This window comes from Peromyscus californicus, unplaced genomic scaffold, assembly GCF_007827085.1.
Source record: "Peromyscus californicus insignis strain IS unplaced genomic scaffold, ASM782708v3 Scaffold_4__1_contigs__length_199733344, whole genome shotgun sequence".
Taxonomy (NCBI): Eukaryota; Metazoa; Chordata; class Mammalia; order Rodentia; family Cricetidae; genus Peromyscus; species Peromyscus californicus.
In genome coordinates this window covers 175,789,903-175,813,225 of record NW_026294562.1, presented here as the reverse complement: position 1 = coordinate 175,813,225, position 23,323 = coordinate 175,789,903, and the positions used below count along the sequence as shown (strand labels likewise).

General features: G+C 51.9%; 2 protein-coding genes across 5 annotated transcripts; one reads left to right on the top strand and one right to left on the bottom strand.

Annotated features, from left to right (window-relative positions):
• Positions 1-503: 503 nt before the first annotated feature.
• On the bottom strand, positions 504-8,633 carry Prrg2 (proline rich and Gla domain 2). 3 transcript variants are annotated; one of them, XM_052763342.1, is made up of 8 exons: positions 8,520-8,633; positions 7,728-7,793; positions 7,008-7,159; positions 6,362-6,543; positions 6,136-6,175; positions 2,929-3,073; positions 1,433-1,561; positions 504-1,101 (listed from the first exon to the last, which is right to left on the bottom strand). In XM_052763342.1, exons 3-8 carry the CDS (start codon positions 7,090-7,092, stop codon positions 1,083-1,085), a joined length of 600 nt encoding a protein of 199 aa, XP_052619302.1. In that variant the 5' UTR covers positions 7,093-7,159; positions 7,728-7,793; positions 8,520-8,633; the 3' UTR covers positions 504-1,082. The 3 variants fall into 3 exon arrangements, with proteins under 3 accessions (XP_052619302.1, XP_052619303.1, XP_052619304.1); XM_052763343.1 differs by lacking the exon at positions 8,520-8,633 and adding an exon at positions 8,459-8,476; XM_052763344.1 differs by lacking the exon at positions 7,728-7,793 and having other exon boundaries at positions 8,520-8,610.
• On the top strand, positions 8,558-22,213 carry Nosip (nitric oxide synthase interacting protein). Of its 2 annotated transcripts, none has more exons than XM_052763340.1 (9): positions 8,558-8,672; positions 16,973-17,043; positions 17,446-17,551; positions 18,092-18,173; positions 19,502-19,661; positions 19,743-19,861; positions 20,023-20,135; positions 20,212-20,320; positions 20,573-22,213. In XM_052763340.1, exons 2-9 carry the CDS (start codon positions 16,974-16,976, stop codon positions 20,642-20,644), a joined length of 831 nt encoding a protein of 276 aa, XP_052619300.1. In that variant the 5' UTR covers positions 8,558-8,672; position 16,973; the 3' UTR covers positions 20,645-22,213. The 2 variants fall into 2 exon arrangements, with proteins under 2 accessions (XP_052619300.1, XP_052619299.1); XM_052763339.1 differs by having other exon boundaries at positions 19,948-20,135.
• Positions 22,214-23,323: the final 1,110 nt, after the last annotated feature.

Below are 23,323 nucleotides of genomic sequence, written 5' to 3'. Positions count from 1 at the left end.
GAGGGGGCGTCCCGGACGGCCCCGGAGTGGGTGCAGGCACTGGGTGCTCGCTCTTTCGCCGCCGCCGCCGCCGCCTCCTCCTCCTCTGCGCTCACGGTGCAGCCATCTTTGCACAAGGCGGCTGGGGGAGGGGGGAGGGGAAGGGGGGCGGGCGGCGGGGTGTCTGGCTGCGCTCCGCTTCCTCCCACAATCCCGTGCAAATGCAAAAAAAAAAAAAAAAAGAGAGAGAGAGAGAGAGGAGAGAGAGCACTAGCGGAGCCTGGGAGAGAGAGCTAGCGCGAGGAGGAGAGAGAGAGAGAGAGAGAGAGAGAGAGAGAGAGAGAGAGAGAGAGAGAGAGAGAGAGAGAGCGAGCGAGCGAGAGAGAGAGAGAGAGAGAGAGAGAGAGAGAGAGAGAGAGAGAGAGCGAGCGCGAGCGCACTAGCGGAGCCTAGGGGTGTAGGGCACAGCGCCTGTACAGAAATCCAGTTCGCTCCACCGCGCGCAGATGAGCGCAGGAACGGGGTTCAGTTCATTTGCATTTTTATTTTTCTCGAATAATCTCAATTTGGGGATTTGTGTGTGTGGGGGGGTTCTTTCTCTTTCTTTTTAAATTTCTTCCTTTTCCAAAAGGTTTTTAGGTAGATAGCAGTTCAGCTCAACTCCATTTCCCCGGGTGCAACACAAGCGTGACACCTTTTCCAGCACATAGCAAATGCGCCCTCCACCTTTATGCTGGATTACGAACCGCCCATGTGGGGAAATACACGAAGACGGGCGTGTGCACGGGCCTGCTTCTCTGCGTGTACGCTCCCCGCGACACGGTGAGGCGACAGTCAAGTCACGTCTTGTCCGAGTTTCAGGGCCGGTGCTCAGGAAGGGCGGGTGCGAGGAGCAGGGGCACGGACTCGGCAACACGATGGTCAGGGACATGCGTGTATCCGTGCGCGGCGGAAACACGTGTGTCGTGATAGACGTCGGGTCCGACGACCCTGACTCTCCCACGCACACATTGAAGCCAGGGAGTCGAAGAGGCCCAGCGACTTCCGGAATCTGCTGTGAATCAGGGGCACAGTTCGGGGAGCCCGCGCTCCGGAGCAAGTCTTCAGTGAGGCCTTCTGAGGCTACCCGGGGTGGGGGTGGGGAGCGTACAGTTGCAGAGTCAAAAAAGCCCCCTCCGCCAAGACCACACCGACCCGCCCTTGGTGCTTCAGCCAATCCTGAATCCTGTACGCACAAGCCCCACCTTCCTGAAAAGCTGCACTCTTGCAAGGCTGGTCCACGCCCCTACAGACAATTGCGTAGGGCCCGCCCTGCCCTGCAAGCCCCGCCCCATGTAGACTTCCCAAAGCACCAAGCCCTGCCCCTGGGGGACACGCCCCTCCCACGCGTTGCCTTCCTCTGCACTATAACCACCCCCCCACCCCACCCCCCGGCAGAAGCCCCACCTCATACCTGGAGTAAGGGGGCGGAGGGGCGTCGTGCACCCCAGAGGCTGCTAGTGCCTGCTCGTAGGTAGGGAGGCCTGGGGGTAAGGGTGGAGACAAGGGCGTCGGGGGACTCAGGGGGCTTATGAGCCCGGTCCTGGAGACAGAAAAGAAGTAGTTAATATAAAACCTACCTTGGAGTTGGGCTCAGCGTTTAAGAGCACTGGCTGCTCTTGCTGAGGACCCAGGTTCCATTCGCAGCACCCACATGGCGGCTCATAACCATCTGTAATTCCAGTCCCAGGGGTCCGATGCCCTCTTATGACCTCTGATTGCGCCAGGCATACATGTGGTATACATACATACATGCATGCAAAACAACCATACACATAAAATAAATCTTTACAAGAAATAAATAAGAAACATACAAGACCAAGGGGTTACAGACTAAGACTCCTTAGTCTTAGTGGGAAGGGACAGAGGTGGAAGGGAGATGGCCCAGAAAAGTGCCTGATGGACATAGACAGGTAGACATGAAAATGAACCTCAAATGCACACTCTCATCCACAGAAACATGGGTGCACCAAGGTAACAGAGAAACAGCAGGTGGACAGACACCAGGGACAGACAAAGTTCGGCAGGTCCACACAGACAGGAACAACACAGAAACATTTAGTTTCAAAATTTCCCAAATCCACTCTTTTAAGCAAGGTTGCCCAAGCTGGCTTCAAAACTCCCAACAATCCCGCCTAGCCGCCCAAGCATTGGGATTGCATGTGTGAACCACCCTTATGGAAGAATGGCTTCCAAATCCATTCTTTTCAATTTTATTTTTATATTTAAAGTAGTTATGTATTCTGTGAGGGTGTGTATGTCACATGCCCACACACAAATGATGGTCAGAAGGCAGCCCGGGGGAGTGTTTTCTCCCTCCACCATAGGGTCCTTGTGATAGAACCCAGGTTGTCAAGTTTGGGGGGCACCCAGGAGCACGGGCAACCCCACATCCCAGCCCTTCAAGGGCTGCCTTTACACAGGCATTCCACTACTCACCTACACCTTCACTTCTCTTTTCACATTTTATTTTGAGAAAGGTTCTCCGTAAGTTACCCAGGCTAGCTTTGAACTCACATTGCAGTGAAAAGGTCTTGAACATTTTTAGAGCCTCACCATGACACCCAGGTATAGCTATCAGACCCCCTGTGAGACTCTGCTGATGTGAAAGACACATATACAGCTCACAGCTCATACAAACACATGCTGCGACCTGCATTCACGGAAAAGACGATGCCACTGGCAGCTATGGACCAGAGCCTACACAGGAACAGCCTCACCACTTGAAATTTGGTACTCAAAAGACAGGTATCAACTTCACACAGATTTTCTCTCCATAGGCCTGTGGCTCCAGACTCTTCATCACTGGTCTCTTGCCTCAGACTAGCCATTCTCCTCAGATCAAGCCTCCCCCTCCCACTTTCCTCTCCATTTATCTCCCACATTCCCTCCTCCTGGAAGACCCCTTACTCTTGCTGACAGGACTCCCGGACTCTGAGTCGGCGCCGCCGTCTGTAGTGCAGATACCAAAAGGCCCCCAAGCCAGCCAACACGATGAGCAGGATCCCAGAGGTCAGTCCCACCGCCAGGCCTGCGACATCTACTCGTCCACGCCCTGTGGGTAGAGGGTACCACTGATCCGGGGCTACCACCTCCTCCAACATCTCAATTCCTTTCCCTAAGGGCATGGGCTAGGAAGTAAGGCAGAGAGACCTGAGCTCCCTTCCTGCTCCTGTGGCCTCAGGCAACAAACACTGGAGCTTTCTTAGAGTGTCTGTTTTCTGCTGTGCAGAATGGGAACATGAACCCTCCCAGGAGCTCTTGAAAACTCATTGAGATCTGAGTAGGGAGTGATGGCCCAGGCCTGTCCTCTCAGCTACTTGGGGGTGGAAGGGGGTCCTGAGGCTGAAGGATAGTATGTTTGAAGTCTGTGTGACAGTGAACTCAAGGTCAGCCTGGGCAAGTTAGCGAGACCCTGTCACAAAGCAAGAAATGAAAAGAGAGTTGAATTTGGGATGTACTTAGTGGTAGAGCAGTTGGGCCGCATACTCACGGCCCTGGGTTCATCCTACCGCGGAGAGGGAATGGAAGGAAGAAGATTCATCGTAAACATATGAATGTGTATCTTCTACTTAAACTGAACTGTTAGTGTAGCACAAGAGGAGGTGCCACCCCATAGGATTTACAAGGATAATAACGGATAAATTGGAGGACACACTGAAATATGGAGGTGTCGAACTTACATGGCGCTGTGCCTAAGGTGCAGACCCCATCAACAAGCTAAGGGACTAAAAGGAGACTTCAGCATCCCTGCCCTCAATATGACTTTGTTTGTTTTTGGCTCTTTTTATTTTCAAATATGTTTATATACTTCTTGTCATGCTGGCGATCGAACCTCTAGGGGTTTTGTTTGTTTTGTTGGTGGTGGTTTTAGTTTTTCAAGACAGTGTTTTCTCTGTGTAGCCCTGGCTATCCTGGAACTCACTCTGTGGAACAGGCTGGCTGCCTGCCTCTGCCTCTTGAGTGCTGAGATTTAGATGTGTGCCACCACTGTTCCAATGAACTTCTAGCTTTTTAAAAGATTTATTTTATGTGTATGTGGACCACTCGTGTCTGGGGCCATAAGAGGTCAGAAGAGGGTGTTGGATTCCCTAGAACTGGAATTGATGATTGTGACCATTATGTAGATGCTGGAAACTAAGCCTAGGTCCTCTGCAAGAACAGCAAGTGTTCTTAACCTGAGTCATCTCTCCAGCCTCCTGTTGATTTCCTAAATAATTTATTTTATTTTATTTGTGTGTATGTGTGCGGGAGGTAGGTGCACGTGTGTGTGGGTGCTCACAGAGGTCAAAGGAAGACATTGGACCCTCTGGATCTGCTAGAGTTATCACCCGTTGTGGGCAGCACCCAACTAGGGTCCTGGGAACCAAACTCCAGTATTCTGCAGCAGCAGCAAGCACTCTGAAGTGCTGTGGCATCTCTCTGGCCCTTCCGGCTGATACTTTTTTTTATAAGGCATGAGGGAACAGGATCTCTCTCCCCTTAGGCTGAGGATTTCGTAGAGGTAAGAACTAGTGGCTGGCTGCTCTGCTTCTCTGATCTTTCAGTTTTCACCCTGATATCTGGCTCTGGGTTTTTTATTAAAAGACCATCTAAGATTTGAACAACATCTCTGTGTGTGTGTGTGTGTGTGTGTGTGTGTGTGTGTGTGTGTAGTCACCACCTTGCATGTTTTCCCCAGGAGTCATACACTGTTATTTTTTTTCATTTAATTATTGATATGTGTGCATATATGTGTGTGGAGGTCAGAGGACAACTACTTCCAGAAGTCAGACTTCCAGAAGTCAGTTCTCAGTTCTCTCACTCTACCCAGTGGTGTCCAGGGACTGAACTCCGCTCCTCAGGCCTGATGACAAGCACGGCCACCTGCTGGGCCGTCTCACTGGGACTCACTTGTTCTCTCAGAAAGGTTCTCCCTTTAGGAGGAGAGGGGGCAGACCTCAGTGACTTAGGCAGGCTGGCTACCCAGGGAGCCCCACAAACCCTCCTGTCTCTCCTCAGTCCACCAGCATGCTCAGCTTTTCCTGTAGATTCTGGGGATCAAACTCGGATCCTTGGGGTTGTGTGGCAAGCACTTTACCAATGATCCATCTCTTCAGCCCTCGGTTTTGTCTTGAGACATGGAGTCTCAAGCTGGCCTCGAACTTGATATGTAGCAGAGGCTGGCCTTGTACTCACAATCTTTCTGCTTTGGCCTCTGGAGTAGCTGGGACTGAAGGGCCAAGGTCTGGGCCATCTTATCTGGCTACCTCTTGCTTTTAGCTTGCAGTGAGAAGACAGGGCTTCCAAAGTCTGGCAGATTTCAGGTGATCCAAGGAGCCACTAGGCCTTGCTAGGATTGTAGAAAAGGAGCTATCTTCCCTAGCAACCAGTTCCACTGTGAGGACTCCAGCACAGACCCAGGGCCTGTTGCTAAGGTGCATCCACCCCTAGCAACCAGGCCATGAGGGGGTGGGGCAGCTGGTGCCCAGAGGGGGGTCCTCCAGCTGGGCAGGAGGCCCTGGTCCTCCAGCTAGGTACGGTTGCTAGGGAGAAGGCCTCCTTAGCAACCAGGCAGGCTGTGGCTGGCATGGGGCTGTGGGGGGAGGGGAAGCCAGCCAGGTAGTGCTTCTGGCTTCCTCTGTCTGGCCTGGCCAGGGCCCTGTTGCTAAGGAGCAGCCCCCCTTAGCAACAAGGCTCAAGCCAAGATGAGGGCTTCAGAACTCAGAGGAGGGGCTGGGGTAGGCAAACTGGACAGGTGAGAATGGCCAGGCTTCCTGCCCTAGCTCTGTTGCTAGGGAACAGCCCCATTAGCAACGAAGATGCAAGCAAGGGGCTGGGGCTCCAGAGTCTAAAGAAGGACCCAGGTGAGTCTGTCCTTCTGATAGTCCCCATGAAAATACCCTTCTGTCCATGTACCCACCCACATGCTCCCCTCCTGGGGCCTTGGGCCCTACTATGAGTGTGAATGCAGTTGTGCTGGGTTTCTCAGACAAGGGCCATCATGAAAAAGGAGGGGGCACCTTGTCAGCCATCTCTGGGCAGCATGGGATCTGAGAGAAGGTGGTCCTTGTATGTGTGGAGGAGACTTTGGATGGAACTCCAGGGCTAAGGGCTGCTTCCCCGAGTACCACTCACCTCCCTTGCCATTGTAGGTATAGCTTTCCCAGAAGCGTTCCTAGAAGGATTGGAGGGGAGAGAAGGGAAAAGAAGCAACTAGACATGGAACAGGCCCCCACAGCCAGTCCACCCTGATATCTGAACCCCAGGGAGGTAAAGAGGGAGGTGAAGGCTGGATGCCTAAGGTCCTCAACACCTGGGGAAGACAGAGAGGACCCAGACGCCAGGGTCCTGAGGCTCTCACCGTCAGTGTGTTGTCCTCAAAGTATTCCCGGGCCTCCTCCCAGGAGCACCTCTCCTCTTGGCACTCTCGTTCCAGGTTTCCGGGGGTCAGCAACTCCAGGTCCCAGTGGTTAGCCCGAGGAATCCGCCTGTGGCCAACTAGGAAACTCTGGGCATCCGGGGGATCCAGGAAGATGTCAAGAACTAAGGACATCAGGGTCAAAAGCAGAGAGGCCTTAGGATTGAGGACAAAGAAGATAAAGAGCTACGAGGTTCTGAGGGGTGAGGGCCAGGTTTGGAAATCCGCAGGTATGAGAAGGAGGGCCAGGGTCTGGACGATTGGGTATGAGGAGTCTGGGAATCTATTTCCGGAGGAGGAGGCTGGGGCATGGACTTATGGGTCTGAGGGAAGAGACTGGGACCTGGACCCCTGGGTCTGAGGGAGGAGGCTGGGGCCTGGACCCCTGGGTCTGAGGGAGGAGGGCTGGACCTGGACCCTTGGGTCTGAGGGAGGAGGGCTGGGGCCTGGACCCCTAGGTCTGAGGGAGGAGGCTGGGGCCTGGACCCCTGGGTCTGAGGGAGAAGGGCCAGGGTCCGGAAGCCAGGAAGTATCCTGGTAGAGGAAGGCAGAAATTAAACCTTTGCAAGGCTTTTCCCCAAACACTCACCTTGGTTTTGTTCTCCATGAGGTAAGGTGTCCAGGCAGGTGGCCAATCCCATATAGACTAAGAGCAAGGAAGGATGGCCCCTCATATTGTGTGGACTCTCAAAAGACAGATGCCTCAGCAGAGTTCTGAGGCAAGGACCCCCTGCCTGGACTCTGCAGTCAATGAATGAGAGAAAAAGTGAGCACTCAACCTGCATCCCATGCTAGACACCACAGTCTGTATCAGCTCATCTTACTGTTCAAAACAAGCCGACTACTCCTGCCATTGTATAGATGACGAAACTGTCACCAGGTGGGAAGGTACTTGCCTATTGTACCAGGTATTCGAACGTGAGAGGAGGGTCTCAGTGATGACAGTGCCCTTCCAACGATGAGCACAAAACTGGTGTGCTCTCGTCTATCCCTCTGTTGTATCCACAGTACCCATCACAGGTCTGACCCATCGTAAGCATTTAAACAGGTTCATCTTCAGGCCTGATTCCTTCCAACCTGGCAGATTCCATTACAAGTCAAACTCCCTCAGCCTGTTGCCTCATCCACCCTCAGAGATAAAATATTACAGGACAGACGAGGTCCTAAGTTTCTAGGTCTGAAGGCTTGAGGGGCCAAGGGGCCCTGGACTCCAGGGCCTAGGGTCCCAAGTTTCTAGATCCCAGTGGAGTGGAGAGTCTGGACACCAGAGCGCCCCCCCTCAAGTTTCTCTGAAAGCATTATTCCTTACCTGCCCAGACCTGGGAGCCCCGCCTCTCTTCTTTAATGAAGACCCCCCTGGGTCAGCAGTAACCAGCTGTGAAAAGGGGTAGGGGAGAGGGGAGGGGAGAGGGAGGAGGAGGGGTGCTTCACCTCGGTAACTAGGCCCAATCCTGGCTTCTAGCAGGGGGCGGGGCTGATTACCTGCTCTGGGAGGGACTCAGGTAAGGGACAAAGTACTTAAAGGAACCTTAGGACCAAGGGCTTCAGGGACACAGCCCCACATAGAAGCAAGGCTTTCCTACTCTAATGGAGGTATCTAGGGGACTTTATTAGAGTCTTCCCCTCTCTCCTTTCCCAGTCGGGTCTCTCCCTACAGACAATTTGCTTGGCAGAGCCAGGAAAAGAAATCTTGGGTCTCTAGAGATCTTCAAACTGGTGGGAACGGAATGCTTTGGTTCCTAGAATAATTGGGCGGTACCACATTATATCTATTTCCGGTGGGTGACTGACTTGAACAGCTTGGCCTCGTGATCTTTTGCCTATTGCTCTTTCTATAATATGAGGAAAGAAGAGTTCTCACTTAATCGTCTCTTAAGATGCAACAGGAAAAATAAGTTATCTATTTTGGAAAATGGGTATCAGAATCTCTGGGCGAAGGAGTTAGTTCTTAAACTCAGACTTGAAGAGACTCAGAGTAACTGCCCCACTCTGCCTATGGCAGGCTAAGCTGTCTCCGATATCCATGCCACTTTCGCTCACCGGAACCTTCGAGTTGTCACTCACGTTTCCGGGGGGTAGAAGAGAAGAAGAAAGGACTTACCAAGCCGGGCGAAGCGCCTCCGCAACTAGGGGCAGTGTTATTTCCGGTTTCTACTGCCGAGCGGAAATAGGAGGAGTGGAGGGGAAAAAATAGTACTCTTTTCCGGTTCGGGGCACAGTAGAAGCAGCGACGGGTCGGATAACCGTTTGTGAGGTGAGCTGCAGGTGGTGTGGGGTCGCGTCGTTAAGATCCCTTCTTGTAGGTGGGGTATTTGAAATTCCGAGGGTCACAGGATAAGATTTCTCACTTCGACTTCCTGGCAATCATTAACAGAGCGCTCTGTGATCACCGAGTTGGAAGCTGAACTACATCTCCCAGCATGCCCTGCAATATATGTCGTCCTCATCCTGGGCGATCTTAGAAAATGTAGTTTAGCTGTGGAAAAGCGATCCGTCCCAGTGCAGGGTGAAACGTGGGACTCCCCGGATTAGTGAGAGTTGAGGCAGGATTCCTTAATCTGCTTCAGTTTTCCAGACAGTGGTGAGGAGGGCAATGAGCAGTAGTGGATGAGGCCCTGAAGGAGCCTTGAAGCAAGTGAATTTTTATTTTACTTGAGACAAGAGTCTTTCTACGTAGCCCTTGCTGTCCCAGAACTCTCGATGTAGTTCAGGCTGGCCTCAAACTCACAGATCACCTGTCTCTGCTGCCCCAGTGTTCAGGTTAAAGGTGTGCGCCACCACGCCCAGCCTCTTATTTTCATTTATTTGTTTATTTTTATTTTGTTTTGGGGCGTTTTTGTTTGTTTGTTTTTTGAGACAGGGTTTCTCTGTGTAGCTTTGGAGCCTCTCCTGGAACTCACTCTGTAGCCCAGGCTGGCCTCGAACTCACAGAGATCCTCCTGCCTCTGCCTCCTGAGTGCTGGGATTAAGGGTGTGTGCCACCACCGCCTGACCACATTTATTTATTTATTTATTTTTATTATTGTTTGTTTTTTTGAGACAGCCTTGTGTAACAGCCCTGGCTACCCTGGAGCTAGCTCTGTAGACCAGGCTGGCTTCATACTCACAGAGATCCTCCTGCCAATACCTCCGAAGTTCTGGAATTTAAGACATGGGCTACTCGACGATTATTTTATTTTTTTGAGACAGTGTCACATGCAGTCCAGGGTGGCATTACATTTCACTATATATCTCTGTAGGGAGATTAAGATTTATTTAAGCCGGGTGGTGGTGGTGCACACCTTTAGTCCCAGTACTGGGGAGGCAGAGGCAAGGCAGATCTCTGTGAGTTCGAGGCCAGCCTGGCATACCGAGTGAGTTCCAGGCAGGATAGGTTCTAAAGCTACACAGAGAAACCCTGTCTCGAAACACACACACAAAAAAAATTATTTAAAATGGGCATGGTGGGCACATCTTTAATCCTCCCAGCACTGGGGAGGCAGAGCCAGGCGGATCTTTCAGAGATTGAGGCCAGCCTGGGCTACACCTGATGTTCCAGGCCAGCAAGGGCTACTTAGTGAGACTCTGTCCCAAAAAGGAAGAAAAAAAAGATTTGTTTATTTTTGTTTTATGTGAATGAGTTGGGTTTTTTGTTTGTTTTTTGAGACAGGGTTTCTCTGTGTGGTCTTGGCTGTCCTGGAACTCACAGAGATCCACCAGCCACTGCCTCTGAGTGCAGGGATTAAAGACGCGGGCCACCACTGCCCAGTTTGAGTGAGTGTTTTGCCTGCATGTGTGATTGCACACCACTCGCATACAGTGCCTGCAGAGGCCAGAAGAGGGCTATCAGATCACCGGAACTGGTGTTGATTGGGACCTGCCAGGAGGGTTAGGTATCAAACCCAGGTCCCAAGAGCACCCAGTGCTCTCAGCCAGTGCACCGTCGCCTGCCTCTTAATTTGTTTTGTTTGTTTGTTTTGAGACGGGTAGCCCTGTACTGAAAGTACACACGTGCAGTCACCACTCCTAGCTCACGTTGTTCGTATTTTCAGTAAGCTTTATTGGGGTATAATTTCATATAATGTGTACTTTGCCCACTTAAAGCAAACAATTCAGCGGTTTGTAGTATATTCACAGAGTTGTATAGACATCACCACTAACAATTTTAGAGCATGTTCTCTGGGTGTGGTAGCACACACCTGTAATCCCTCGAGTTCCAGGGGATCTAATGCCCTCTTCTGGCCTCCAAGGGCACCAGGCAGGAACCTGCTACACAGGCATAATCACTCAGTGGTAGAGGCAGCAGAATTAGAAGTTCAAGGTCACCCTCAGGCTGCAGAAAGAATCAGAGGGCAAGCTGGGCTAAATAAAGTCCTGTCTCAAAACAATTTTAGGACATGTTTAATAACTCCAAAAGAAATCCTGCCCCACATCCTTGACCACTCCTTCTGTCTTTCCTACCCCTAGTCCTTGGCAGTCTCTACACACCTATGAGTCTGCCTTATCTGCACATCTCTCCTAAATGCAGTCATACAGTATGTGGGCTTTTGTGGCGGGCTTCTCTCGCTCGGCATGCTCTTTCTAGGCCCCTCCATGTTACATCCTGATGCCTTGTTTGTGGATGAGTAGTATTCTGTTGTGTGAGGTGGACCACATTTCATTTCTCCACCAGTTGACGGCCTTCAGGATTGTTTCTGCTTTTTGGCTGTCTCAGGTAGTGCTGCTGTTAGAAAATGCTATGAAGAGGCCGCTGTGAACATTTGCATAAAAGGTTTGTGTGGATGTGTTCTCAGTTCATTGGGAGTAAGGTCTGTGGTCAGGTCTGTGTTGATCTTCCTCCTCACGTTGATGTATGTGGCTCCCAGTTTCTCCACCACTTCATTCTCACTTTTTTTTTTTAATGATTTGTTTATTTATTTTTGCCTGCATGTATATCTGTGTGAGGGTCCTAGGTCCCCTGGAACTGGAGTTACAGATGGTTGTAAGCTGCCGTGTGGGTGCCGGGAATTGAACCCTGGTCCTCTGGAAGAGCAGCCAGTGCTCTTAACCTCTGAGCCATCTCTCCAGCCCCCCATTCTCACTTCTTTTTCTTTTTTTTTTTTTTTTAAAGGTTTATTTATTTATTATGTATACAGTTCTCTGCCTGCATGTGTCCTTGCAGGCCAGAAGAAGGTACCAGATCTAATTGCAAGTGGTTGTGAGCCACCATGTGGTTGCTGGGAATTGAACTCAGGACCTCTGGAAGAGCAGTCAGTGCTCTTAACCTCTGAGCCATCTCTCCAGCCCCATTCTCACTTCTTAACTATTGGTTGGTTACATGTGGTTAAAATAGTAGGGTGTGAACTGGTTCTTCATTATGGTTTTCTTTTTCATTTTGAGAGCATGTGTGTGAGTGTGTTTGGGGGGGGAGGGGTGTGCTGGGGATGAAATCCAGTGTCTCTCTGAGAGTATTTCAGTGCCCACAGAAGCCAGAAGAAGCATTGCATTCTCCATGGAGCTGGAGTTACAGGTAGTTGTGAGCCATCAGACATTAGTGCTGGGAACAGAACTCTGGTCCTCTGCAAGAGCAGCAAGTGCTTTTAATCTCTGAGCCATCTCTCCAGCCCCAGTCTTTGTTTGTGTTTGGTTGGTTGGTTGTTGGCTGGTTTTGGTTTTGTGGATACCGTGTCCCCTCAGTTCAGCTTTGTTCAGAAGTTGAGCTTTTGTAGGACCCAGTTGGAGGAGATTTGTGTTCTCATAAAAGGAGGGCTAAGTGCAGGGATGTGGCTCTGTTAGTTGAATGCACCTAGCATGTGTGAAATCCTGCATCCCGGCCCCAGGATCCAGTAAACTGATGGTGATGGTGAAGGCTTGTATTTCCAGCACTCATGAGGTGGAGACAGGAGAAGGGAAATTTAAGGTCGTCCCTGGTTAGGCAAACTGCTGAGGTGCCTATTTAGCATATCAAAGTAGACCTGGCAGGTTCTTCCAGCAGCCCTCAGTCCCTACCAGTTACTGAGTATGGCTGGCTCCCCTCTACCTCTCCAGCCCAGTGGCTGGCTGCTCTTCCTCCAGAGGCTCCCTATATAATCCAGACATTTTGGTTACCCACCCATTTTGGCTCTTGGCCTCCTGGCTGCTGCACCTGGTTCCCCTCTCTCCACTCTGCCTTCCCCTCCCCGTCTCCCACATGGCCCAGCTCAGTCTGGTCATGTCCACTCTGGACTCGCCCAGATGTTCCTGCCTCTGACTATGCTGTCCCACATCTATAGTAAAGTTTCTCCTTTATCCTAGGAGCAGTCCTTTCCTTTCCTTTCTTTTTCATTCACCTAGCAAGTTTGGGGCCAACCTGGGCTAATGAGATGGTGCCTCAGAGGACAGCCATCTGCAAAGCAGGAATGGGGTCATCACCAATACCATACATAGTACTGATAGCCATGCTTGGACTTGCAGTCCCCATGAGAAAGTGACATACACCAGTTACCCCAGCCCTTAGGAGGCCGAGGTAGGGGAATTTCTGTGAGTTCAAGGCTAGCCTGAGCTACAGTGTGAGACACACCTTGCGCTTGCTAGGCAAGCACTCTACCACTGAGCTAAATCCCCAACCCCGGCAAGTTCTCTTTTTAAAGTTAATTGTTATCTCTGTGTGCATTCATGGTGTGCGTGTGCACATATGTGTTGTACATGATGGGGGCACTGTCACAGCACACAAGGTCAGAGGACATCTTTGTGTCTCCTTCCATGTTGACATGGTTCTGGGGCTGGAACCCAGGACATCAGGGCTGCACCAAGTGTCTATTACTCATTGTACCATTGCTGTCCCATTACATTTTTTCCTCTTTTTTTTTTTTTTTTTTGGGTTTTTCGAGACAGGGTTTCTCTGTGTAGCTTTGCGCCTTTCCTGGAACTCGCTTTGGAGACCAGGCTGGCCTCGAACTCACAGAGATCCGCCTGGCTCTGCCTCCCGAGTGCTGGGATTAAAGGCGTGCGCCACCACCGCCCGGCTACATTTTTTAAAATCACGTTATTTGTTTGTTTGTGTGGATGTATGTTGTGTGTGCACACAGGCATGTATGCCACTACACTTTTGGAGGTCAGAGGACAACTTGCAGGAATTGCTTCTTTCTTTCCATCATGTGGATCTGTAGACAGATTTTTCTTTGGGCTGCCAGCTCCTAAAAACACGACATGGGCCGGGCGGTGGTGGCGCACGCCTTTAATCCCAGCACTCAGGAGGCAGAGGCAGGCGGATCTCTGTGAATTCGAGGCCAGCCTGGTCTACAGCGTGAGATCCAGGAAAGGCGCAAAGCTACACAGAGAAACCCTGTCTTGAAAAACCAAAAAAAAAAAAAACCACGACACGGAGACTTATTAATATGAAAGCTCAGCCTGTAGCTTAGCCTTGTCCCGCTGCCTCCTATAACTTAACCCAGTTAGAGTAATCTCCGTTTTGTCTCATGGCTTTTTACCTCTCTTCCATCTTGCACTTCCTGTTTCCTCTCTGTGTTCTCTGGCATCTCTCCCATGCCTAGATTCATCTCCTCCAATTCTTTCTCTGCCTAATCGCCTCCTGCCTAGCTACTGGCCATTCAGCTCTTTATTAAAGCAACCAGAATGCGCCTTGGCAAAGACACGTCTTCCCAGTGTACAAAAAGATTGTTCCACAGCGGGGATCCTGGGCTTGAACTTTGGGTGTCAAGCTCCTGCAAACCCTTCCCCCCTTGAGCCGGCTCACTGCCTGGCCAGTTTTCTGATTTGTTTTGTTTTTCTGTTGGTATTTTGTTTGGTTGGTTGGTTAGTTGGTTGGTTTTTCGAGACAGGGTTTCTCTGTGTAGCTTTGGAGCCTGTCCTGGAACTCACTCTGTAGACCAGGCTGGCCTTGAACTCACAGAGATCCGCCTGCCACCGCCTCACTGGGCTGCTGTTGTTGCTGCTGTTGTTTTTAGTTTTTACACTTCTGCGGGCTGGAGAGATGTCTCAGCTTTAAGGGCATTTGTTGCTCTTGCAGAGAACCCAGGTTTGATTCCCAGTACCCATATGGCAGCTTGCAATCATCTGTAACTCCAATCCAGACCTACTTTTGGCCTTCAGAAACACCAGACACACACAAGTGGTGCATAGACATACAATGCAGGCAAAAACCCATGCACATAAAATAAAAATAAATAAGTTTTTAGCAGGGTGGTGGTAACACACACCTTTAATCCCAGTACTCAGGAGGCAGAGGCAGGTGGATCCCTGAGGCCAGCCTGGTCTACAGAGTGAGAGCCAGGACAGACACCAAAACTACACAGAGAAACCCTGTCTTGAAAAACCAAAAAAGAAAAGAAAAGAAAAATGCCCCTGGGGCCTGGAGAGATGACTCAGCAGTAGAGGGCCAGATTTGGTTCCCAGTACCCCTCCCCGTTCCCCGTGTCAGGCAGCTGAAACTTCAGCTCCACCTGGGCACCTGTGTGTCAAAACGTACACACAGACATATACAGACATAAAATCTTTAGAGAAGATGCCTCCCTTAGCTGTTCCTCCCACTTAAAGAGGAGTGTTTCACCAACCTAGCAGAATCCTCTACCGCGACGCAGCCAAGAGATGCCAGCCAGCCAGTGCCAAACAGTGCTCAGGGTCAAGGCAGTTGGCGACTAAGAATGAAGCAGGAACTTGCTGTAAGGTCACCGGAGCAGAAACCCAGGGGACTGGGAGCGGGTGTGAGTGAGAGCAGGCGGCAGGTGCTGGAGGATTGGGGGCTGGGAAGATCATCGGAGGCTTGGCAGGTAGATGCCAAGGGCAGGATGCCTCTTCTTCATAGACAGACCTGTTTGTTTGCAGTGGATGGAATGTGGCCTTCATGCCTGCTGGACTGACAGTCTTAACAATGAGCTGCATTCATAACAACATCTTGCCCAATTGCCTAGGCTGTGTGTGGTGATATTTTGTTTGTGATCTAACAAATAAAGCTTGCCTGAAGATCGGGGTGCAGAGCTAAGTCACTAGTTAGCCATAGAGGCCAGGCAGTGGTGGCACACACCTTTAATCCCAGCCCTCCGTAGCCAGAGGCAGATGGATCTCTGTGAGTTCAAGGCTAGCCTGGGCTACACAAGATTGATCCAGTCTAAAAGAGAAACAGAGCCAGGCAGTGGTTGTACACACCTTTAATCCCAGTACTTGGGAGTCACAGACTTTAATCCCAGGACTAGGGAGGTGGAGGGGATATGGCTGGGCGGAGAGGAATATAAGGCTGGAGACAGAAACTCATGGCATTCAGTCTGAAGATTCCTGGAGACTGGATCTAGTCTCCTTTCAGCTGAGGATTTCTTAGAGTTAAGACTCTCTAGTGGCTGCTGCTCTGCTTCTCTGATCTTACAGCTTTCACCCTGATATCTGACTCCAGGTTTTTATTTTTATTTATCTTCTTATTTTTGTTTTTTGTTTTTGTTTTCGAGACATGGTTTCTCTGTGTAGTTTTGGTGCCTGTCCTGGGTCTCGCTCTATAGACCAGGCTGGCCTGGAACTCACAGAGATCTGCCTGCCTCCACCTCCCAAGTGCTAGGATTAAAGGCGTGCGCCACCACCGCCTGGCCCATGTTTTTATTATTAAGACCAATTAGGATTCGTGCTACAACTGTTCTTGGATACACTCTTTAGCCTAGACTGGCCTTGTCATTGTTTATACAATTTGTATTATATTTTATTATTTATGTGTGTGCATGTGAGTGAGTCTGGGCATGCAGGCCTGCTTATGGGGAGCATCCACACAGCAGCTCGCAACTACCTGTAACTCCAGCTCCAGAGGCTCTGTCGCCCTCTTCTGGTCCCTGCAGGCACTCCATGCACATGATGCATATTCAAACAAGCAGGCATACACATACACACATAAAATTTTTTTTTTTTTTTTTGGTTTTTCGAGACAGGGTTTCTCTGTGTAGCTTTGCGCCTTTCCTGGGACTCACTTGGTAGCCCAGGCTGGCCTCAAACTCACAGAGATCCACCTGGCTCTGCCTCCCGAGTGCTGGGATTAAAGGCGTGCGCCACCACCGCCCGGCTCCACATAAAAATTTTTTAACGGTCAGAGTCTCACAGACAGTGGAGTGTGTAACCAGAGGCTTTTCTTTATCCTGCCCCGTCCCACAGTAAATAGCCGTCTTTGTCCCCCATTCTGCCCAGAGGTGAAGGAAACCAACCATTCAGTCTCTGACCAAGAGAGCGAGAGAGAGAGAGAGAGAGAGAGAGAGAGAGAGAGAGAGAGAGAGAGAGAGAGAGAGAGAGCGAGCCCCCTCCCCAGTTTTAACCTGTCACATACCCAGAAAGGGCCACGCCCATCGGGCCAGACATCCCAAAGATCATCAGTTGACTGGGACAAGTGCCCATGGCGGTGGTGGCGCACACCTTTAATCCCAGCACCCAGGAGGCAGAGGCAGGCGGAGTTTGAGGCCAGCCTGGGCTACAGAGCGAGATTCTGTCTCAAAAACCAAAGGGAGTGGCCGGGTGGTGCCTGGCTTTCCCCCCTCCCTGCTTCAGACACTGCTGCTGTGTTGAACAAGCTTCTGGGGCAGGCTACTGTCCTCGCTGTTTGTGAGTGTCCTGGGTCCCTTTGTTCCACAGGATGACGCGGCATGGTAAGAACTGTACTGCAGGGGCTGTCTACACCTACCATGAGAAGAAGAAGGACACAGGTACCGTCTTGGGGACCTCACTCTCGCCTCAGGTTTCCCCCTGGGGGGCGGGTATGGCCGTTTGCTCCTCTGGCCTAGTCTGCCTGTCGTTACCCCGTGTGTACTAATGATGGTGACCTAGGCAGTGTGGCCCTTGTGGCTCATCTAACACATGCATCCCATGTCAGTTCCCTCTCCTCCCAACTGTTCCCAGATACCACCTTTGCAGAAGGAAGGCTGAGAGCCAGTGGTTCCCACCCCAGGAGAGGGAGCCGGCCATGAGCCTCTTCCTCCCTGCCCCACTGTGAGGGGAATAAGGCTGGCCTCGCCATGTCTTTCTCGGGTTCCACTCAACCCCCACATTTCCTTGGGGATTTGGTGAAAGGCATGTCCCCATCCGTCACCACCTTTCTCTGTCCCCAGCGGCCTCAGGCTATGGGACCCAGAACATCCGACTGAGCCGGGACGCTGTGAAGGACTTTGACTGCTGCTGTCTCTCACTGCAGCCCTGCCATGATCCTGTGGTCACGTGAGCAGGGGAGGGGCAGCTGGGGTGTGTGGGGTTCAACCTCAGAGCTCCTCCACCACGGTGGAAAGACTGCATTGCTAATAGCTGGGCCTGGGCTCGACAGGTGGAGTGCTTTCCTAGCCTGCAGGAAGCTCTGGGTTCATCCCCAGTGCCACAGAAAACCAGGTGTGATGCCCACCTGTTACAATAGCACTTAGGCGATGCAGACAGGAGGATCAGGGGTTCAAGACAAGCCTCAGCTGCATAGCAGTTTAAAGCTGACTTGAACTGCAAAACACCATGTCCCAAAATAAAATGAAAAAAAAAAAATGGACTGAAGGGAGTACTGTGGAAGATGTCATCTAAGGATGTTTAGTGGTACCCAGGATGGGGAGTGAATATGCTTTGTGGTCCTTAGAGTAGGGAGTGGATGGATACTGGACTGAGGATGCTCTATAGTGGTACCCAGAGTGGAGTAAATGGCTAGAGAAGTGAGTGGATGACATGATGGATGCCGTCATGTGATCAAGTCCAGGCCCCTGTTTCCCCGTCCCTCTGCAGCCCAGATGGCTACCTGTATGAACGGGAGGCGATCCTGGAGTACATCCTACACCAGAAGAAAGAGATTGCCCGGCAGATGAAGGTAATAGGTGCTGAGGAGAAGACAAGGGACCCAGCGGGGCAATTTCTAATCCCAGCTCCTTTTCTCGAGGGGCCTTCACTGATGCTGGTCTCTGCCTGGAGCACCGTCCAGTCCCATTTCTCTCTAGACGTTTCCAGGCAGCGTCTGTGTTGACCACCTGCAGGCCAGGGCCTCTGGGGTCCACCCTGCTCACCCTTCTCTAGGAACGTGTCAGCCCTGTGCCCCACACCCTCTGCTCTGTGTGCTGGACACACCCTGCAAGAGCGGCCTCCCTTGCTCTCCTCAGCTCCAGGCATTTGGCAGAGGCTTGTGATGCAAATGGACGCCATCTGTGGGTCGCAGCCTTATCTCTGAAATGGCCACCGGTGTGAAATCAGGGCACCACAGAGCAAGTGGGAGATACAGATACGGTTTCTCTAGGTGCTCACTGTGACCCAGGCCCGTCCCTCCAGGGACAGGCATGCTGGGTGTCTAGGAGGTGTCCTTTATTTCTGTGTGGGGCATACCGTCTGGCTCCCCTCCCTTCCACAGCCTGGCTTTCTTGCACTCAGGACACACTGAGGGCTTGTTGGTTTTTATTTGTGCCTAGGGATGGAACCGAGGGCCTCACAGGCCAGACACTTGCTGTTCTAACCCTGCTTTCCACCTCTGGCAGCTCAGCATGCTCAGCGCCCCACTCCCCAGCTTCCCAGGCTCTGTGTCCTCCCCACAGCCCAGTGGGTAGCCAGCCGCTCCTTCCTCATGGTACCCCTGTTGGAGGCTTCCTGGACTCGGGCATGGTTACTGTTGACACCTGCTGGTGCCAGGCAGGACCGAGCAAGGAGCATGCCTCACCTACTCTGGTCACACTGGGTGAAGCACACTCACTGTACTGCTTAAGGACTTCCACGTCCAGCCCCTCTACGGCAGGACGGTTCCCTGGCCAGCCAGCATGCTTTATTGAGTGCTTCCTGCGTGCCCATCAGCTTCTAAGCACTTGAGAAACTTCGCCATGGGGCTGTTTGCAGAGTGCTTACTTAGCATGCACTAAGCCCTAGGTCCCACCCCCAGGGCCACGTGACCAGATGTTGTGACTTGATTGGCGGAAGATGAGGAGTTCAAAGTTACCCTTGAGTTCCAGGCGGCCTAGGCTACTTGAACCCCAGTCTCACCTTGAATAGGGCCTCTCAACAGGAGGACTGTGAGTCCTACACTGTCTGAGTAGGAAGGAGACCAGGGGCTCAGAAATGCCAGGCCACCTTACCAGGTGCACACAGAAACATCACCTGTTGCCAACCCCTGCCAGGGTGGGCGGCTGGGATGCTGAGCCAGGCCCCTCTTCCCTCCAGGCCTATGAGAAGCAGCGAGGAGCCCGGAGGGAAGAACAGAAACAGCTTCAGCGAGCTGCAGCCCAGGACCAAGTTCGAGGCTTCCTGGAGAAGGAGGCAGCCATCGTGAGCCGGCCCCTCAACCCCTTCATGCCCAAAGCTGCCACCTCACCCAACACAGGTGACAAAAGCACCTGCCCTTGGCCGGGGTGTTCAGGGGGTGGCTTCCTGAGGTGTGTGGCCCAGCTTCTCCCTCCCACAGATGGCGAGCAGCCAGGGCCCAGTGCGGGTCCCCCAGGCAAGGACAAGAACAAAGCGCTGCCCAGCTTCTGGATTCCCTCGCTGACGCCCGAGGCAAAGGCCACCAAGCTGGAAAAACCAGTGAGCTCCCAACGTCCCAGCCTCTTGCCCCTCACACGATGACCCTGATCTCCCCACTGCCCTGTTGACCCTGCCTCTGCCCGCAGTCCCGCACTGTGACCTGCCCGATGTCTGGGAAGCCTCTCCGCATGTCGGACCTGACGCCGGTACGTTTCACACAGCTGGACGACTCTGTGGACCGCGTGGGACTCATCACACGCAGTGAGCGCTACGTGTGTGCTGTGACCCGAGACAGCCTGAGCAATGCCACGCCATGTGCAGTTCTGCGGCCCTCGTGAGTAGGGTTGGGGAGAGAGCCTGGAGGGGCCGGAAATGCCGCAGGGCTGACCTCTGCGCCGTCTCCACTGCAGTGGGGCCGTGGTCACCCTGGAGTGTGTGGAGAAACTCATCCGGAAGGACATGGTGGACCCCGTGAACGGGGACACGCTGACAGAGCGCGACATCATCGTGCTGCAGCGCGTGAGTTGCCAGTACCCCACCCCAGTCGCCCCCGCCCCCGACTGCTGGCTAGTGTCACACCCTGCCCCCTTCTCGTCCTCCCCCACTCCTCCCTTGTCATCGTCGTCCGTGTCGTGTCCCCCCACCCCCCCCATGCACTCCTCCATCCTGGGACTTCGCCCCCCTTGTCAAAGAAACCTCCCCTGTCCAGTCTCTCCTGTGTCCCAGGTCCCCTCCAGGCTCCTCCAGCTTGCTCTTCTCCCTCCTCTCCAGGGCGGTACGGGCTTCGCTGGCTCGGGAGTGAAGCTGCAGGCTGAGATGTCTCGGCCAGTGATGCAAGCCTGAGCTGTGACCTAATAAAGCTGCCTGTGAATGAACTGGATCTCTGGTGCCTCACTGTAGGCAGGAGGTGCAGAAAGAGTGGGCGTAGTGGGCAATGGTGGGCACGCCTTTAATCCCAGTGCTTGGGAGGCAGCAGCAGGCAATCTCTGCAAGTTCAAGACCATCCTGGCCTACAGAGTGAGTTCCAGGATATCCAGTACTGCACAGAGAAACCCTGTCTTGAAAAACCAAAAAAAGAAAGAGTGGACTTGCAGTGTGGGTCACTCCAGTCCCAGCTGAACCCTAAACTCGTGGAAGCCGCCTCAGTCACTTTTGACCATGCAGGAACCCTGGTAACAGGAACCTGTCAATCTAGATCCTCCAGCCTCAGTCAGGATCTGGGAGAGGGGCTCAGCGCATAACACACTCCCAAGCGAGCTACTCAAAGAGACCCCCAGACACGGACCTGCCCGCCATGTGCCCTTCATTGCAGGGCTCCCCTGCAGACCCGGCACGTGCCCACACACTGCCTCATGTACAGTCCTGCCCTCATCTCCTCCCCTGGAGAATGTCTCTCAAGAATCCCAACTTCCAGCCGGGCGGTGGTGGTGCACACCTTTGATCCCAGCACTTGGGAGGCAAAGGCAGGTGGATCTCTGTGAGTTCGAGGCCAGCCTGGGCTACAGAGTGAGATCTAGGACAGCCAGGACTACACAGAAAAACCCTGTCTCAAAAAAAGAAGAAGAATCTCAGCTTCTCTGAGTATGTCCAGCTTTCCTCAGTACCCTCCACCCCAGCCCCCTGAATTGTTCAAAAGTGACACAGACCACCCACACCCCAACTCCACATAAAACTCAGCTTCCTTTTTTCTTTTCTTTCTGGACTGGGAAGGGCACACACTAAGCAAGTGTTCAAGAGTTCTTATCTTTTAATTAAAAACGCTTTGGTTATGTGTGTCTGTGGGGAGGGGTTTGTGCATGTGAGCACAATGCCTGTACAGGCTGTCATAACCGGTCAGACCCCCTGGAGCTGGAGTTAGAGACCGTTTTGAACAGCCTAGTCTAGATGCTGGGAACCAAACTGGTCCTCTGTAAAGAACAGTGAGTGCTCTTAACCACTGAGCCATCTGATCTTAAGGAAGGTGTGGTAGCCCATGCTTTTATCCCAACACTTGGGAGGCTGAAGCAGGAGGATTGCTGCAAGTTTTGGCCTAGCCTGTGCTCCGTAAGACTAGCTCATGCCTTTAATCCCAGCACTTGGGAGGCAGAAGCAGGCCTGGTCTACAGAGCGAGCTCAAGGACAACCAAGGCTACACAGAGAAACCTTGTCAAAAAAAAAAAAAAAAAAAAAAAAAACACCAAGAAACCAGAAAAGACCGGCTCAAAGTCAGAACATACATATCTGAGTCCTTAAGTCTGGGTAAATTCTCGACGGAAGAAACATTGGCTGCACAATGATGAAATGAATGTGGTAGAAAGATGTCTTTAGTATGTGGCATCTTGTATATTTATAATTTTACATCCTGTAAGTCTATTGCCAGTATTTAAAAATAAAGCAGATACCAGGCATGGTGGTATGTGCCTGTAATCTTGATCCTCCTGCCTTCACTGCCAACGTCTCACGTTACCAGGGTGCATCAGGACACCCGGAACATTCCTGTGTGCATAATTTGCTGCTTTGTGTATTATTTTAATAAGATACTGTCAACCACAACCTCCCAAAGATTTGGAGGGCCTTTTGGCTTGTAACCACTAGAGAGCAGAATGTCGTCACCATTGAAAGGCTAAGAACCGGGTTTGAATTCCAGCACTTGCAGAAACAAAACATGATTGACTGGATAAAAATAGAGCAGCAGGGGCTGGGGAGAGGGCTCAGTAGTTAGAGTGCAGAGGCTGGAGGACCTGAGTTCGGATCTCTGGGGCTTGCTGCCCATCCACACCGTCCTGTCCTGGGTTCAGCCACAGACCTCTAAGAAGTAGTGTAGACAGTAGACACCCAGCACAGGCCTATGGACTCCACGTGGGGACACACAATAGAGACATACCTAAAGTAACCAGGAAGTTTGGAAAATGCAGGGCAACTGGGAGTTTCCAATGTGCCACTTTTAGCCGGGGACAGGGTCAAGCCTTGCCAGGAGTGACTGCCAAATGCCAGTGGAGATCCGAGCCAGACCTGGTGGTGCACACCTGTCATCCCAGAGTTCCAAAGTCTGAAGCAAGAGGATTACTTCAAATTCAAGGCGAGCTGGACGGAAGGGAGGGAGAGAGGAGAGGGTGGAATGAGAGACGAAAGCCAGGGAGGTACCCCAACTGTGTTCATTCAACTCTCAGCTGAACCACAGGTACTGCATGGGGTTCCCTCCAAAAAGCCCAACAGGGCCTTAAAGCCTCGGCTAAGGTCTAGTAGAAGAGCTGATGGTTACAGTTGGAGCTCCATCAAGTCAGTCAGCAGAAAGGGATGTGGCCGCTGGAGAAAGCTCTGCAGTTAAAAGAACTGGCTGGGGCTGGAGAGATGGCTCAGAGGTTAAGAGCACTGCTTGCTCTTCCAAAGGTCCTGAGTTCAATTCCCAGCACCCACATGGTGGCTCACAACCATCTGTAATGAGATCTGGTGCCCTCTTCTGACCTGCAGGGATATGTGCACTGTATACATAATAAATAAATAAATTAAAAAAAAAAAGATTTACTTAAAAAAAAAAAAAGA

Coding starts and splice junctions, on each gene's coding strand:
- Prrg2 (XM_052763342.1), bottom strand. CDS start 7,092: ATGAGGGGCCATCCTTCCTTGCTCTTAGTCTATATGGGATTGGCCACC. Junction 6,544..7,007: donor TCATGGAGAACAAAACCAAG/GTGAGTGTTTGG, acceptor TGATGTCCTTAG/TTCTTGACATCTTCCTGGAT. Junction 3,074..6,135: donor TACCTACAATGGCAAGGGAG/GTGAGTGGTACT, acceptor CTCTACCCACAG/GGCGTGGACGAGTAGATGTC.
- Nosip (XM_052763339.1), top strand. CDS start 16,974: ATGACGCGGCATGGTAAGAACTGTACTGCAGGGGCTGTCTACACCTAC. Junction 18,174..19,501: donor AGATTGCCCGGCAGATGAAG/GTAATAGGTGCT, acceptor TCTTCCCTCCAG/GCCTATGAGAAGCAGCGAGG. Junction 19,662..19,742: donor TGCCACCTCACCCAACACAG/GTGACAAAAGCA, acceptor TCCCTCCCACAG/ATGGCGAGCAGCCAGGGCCC.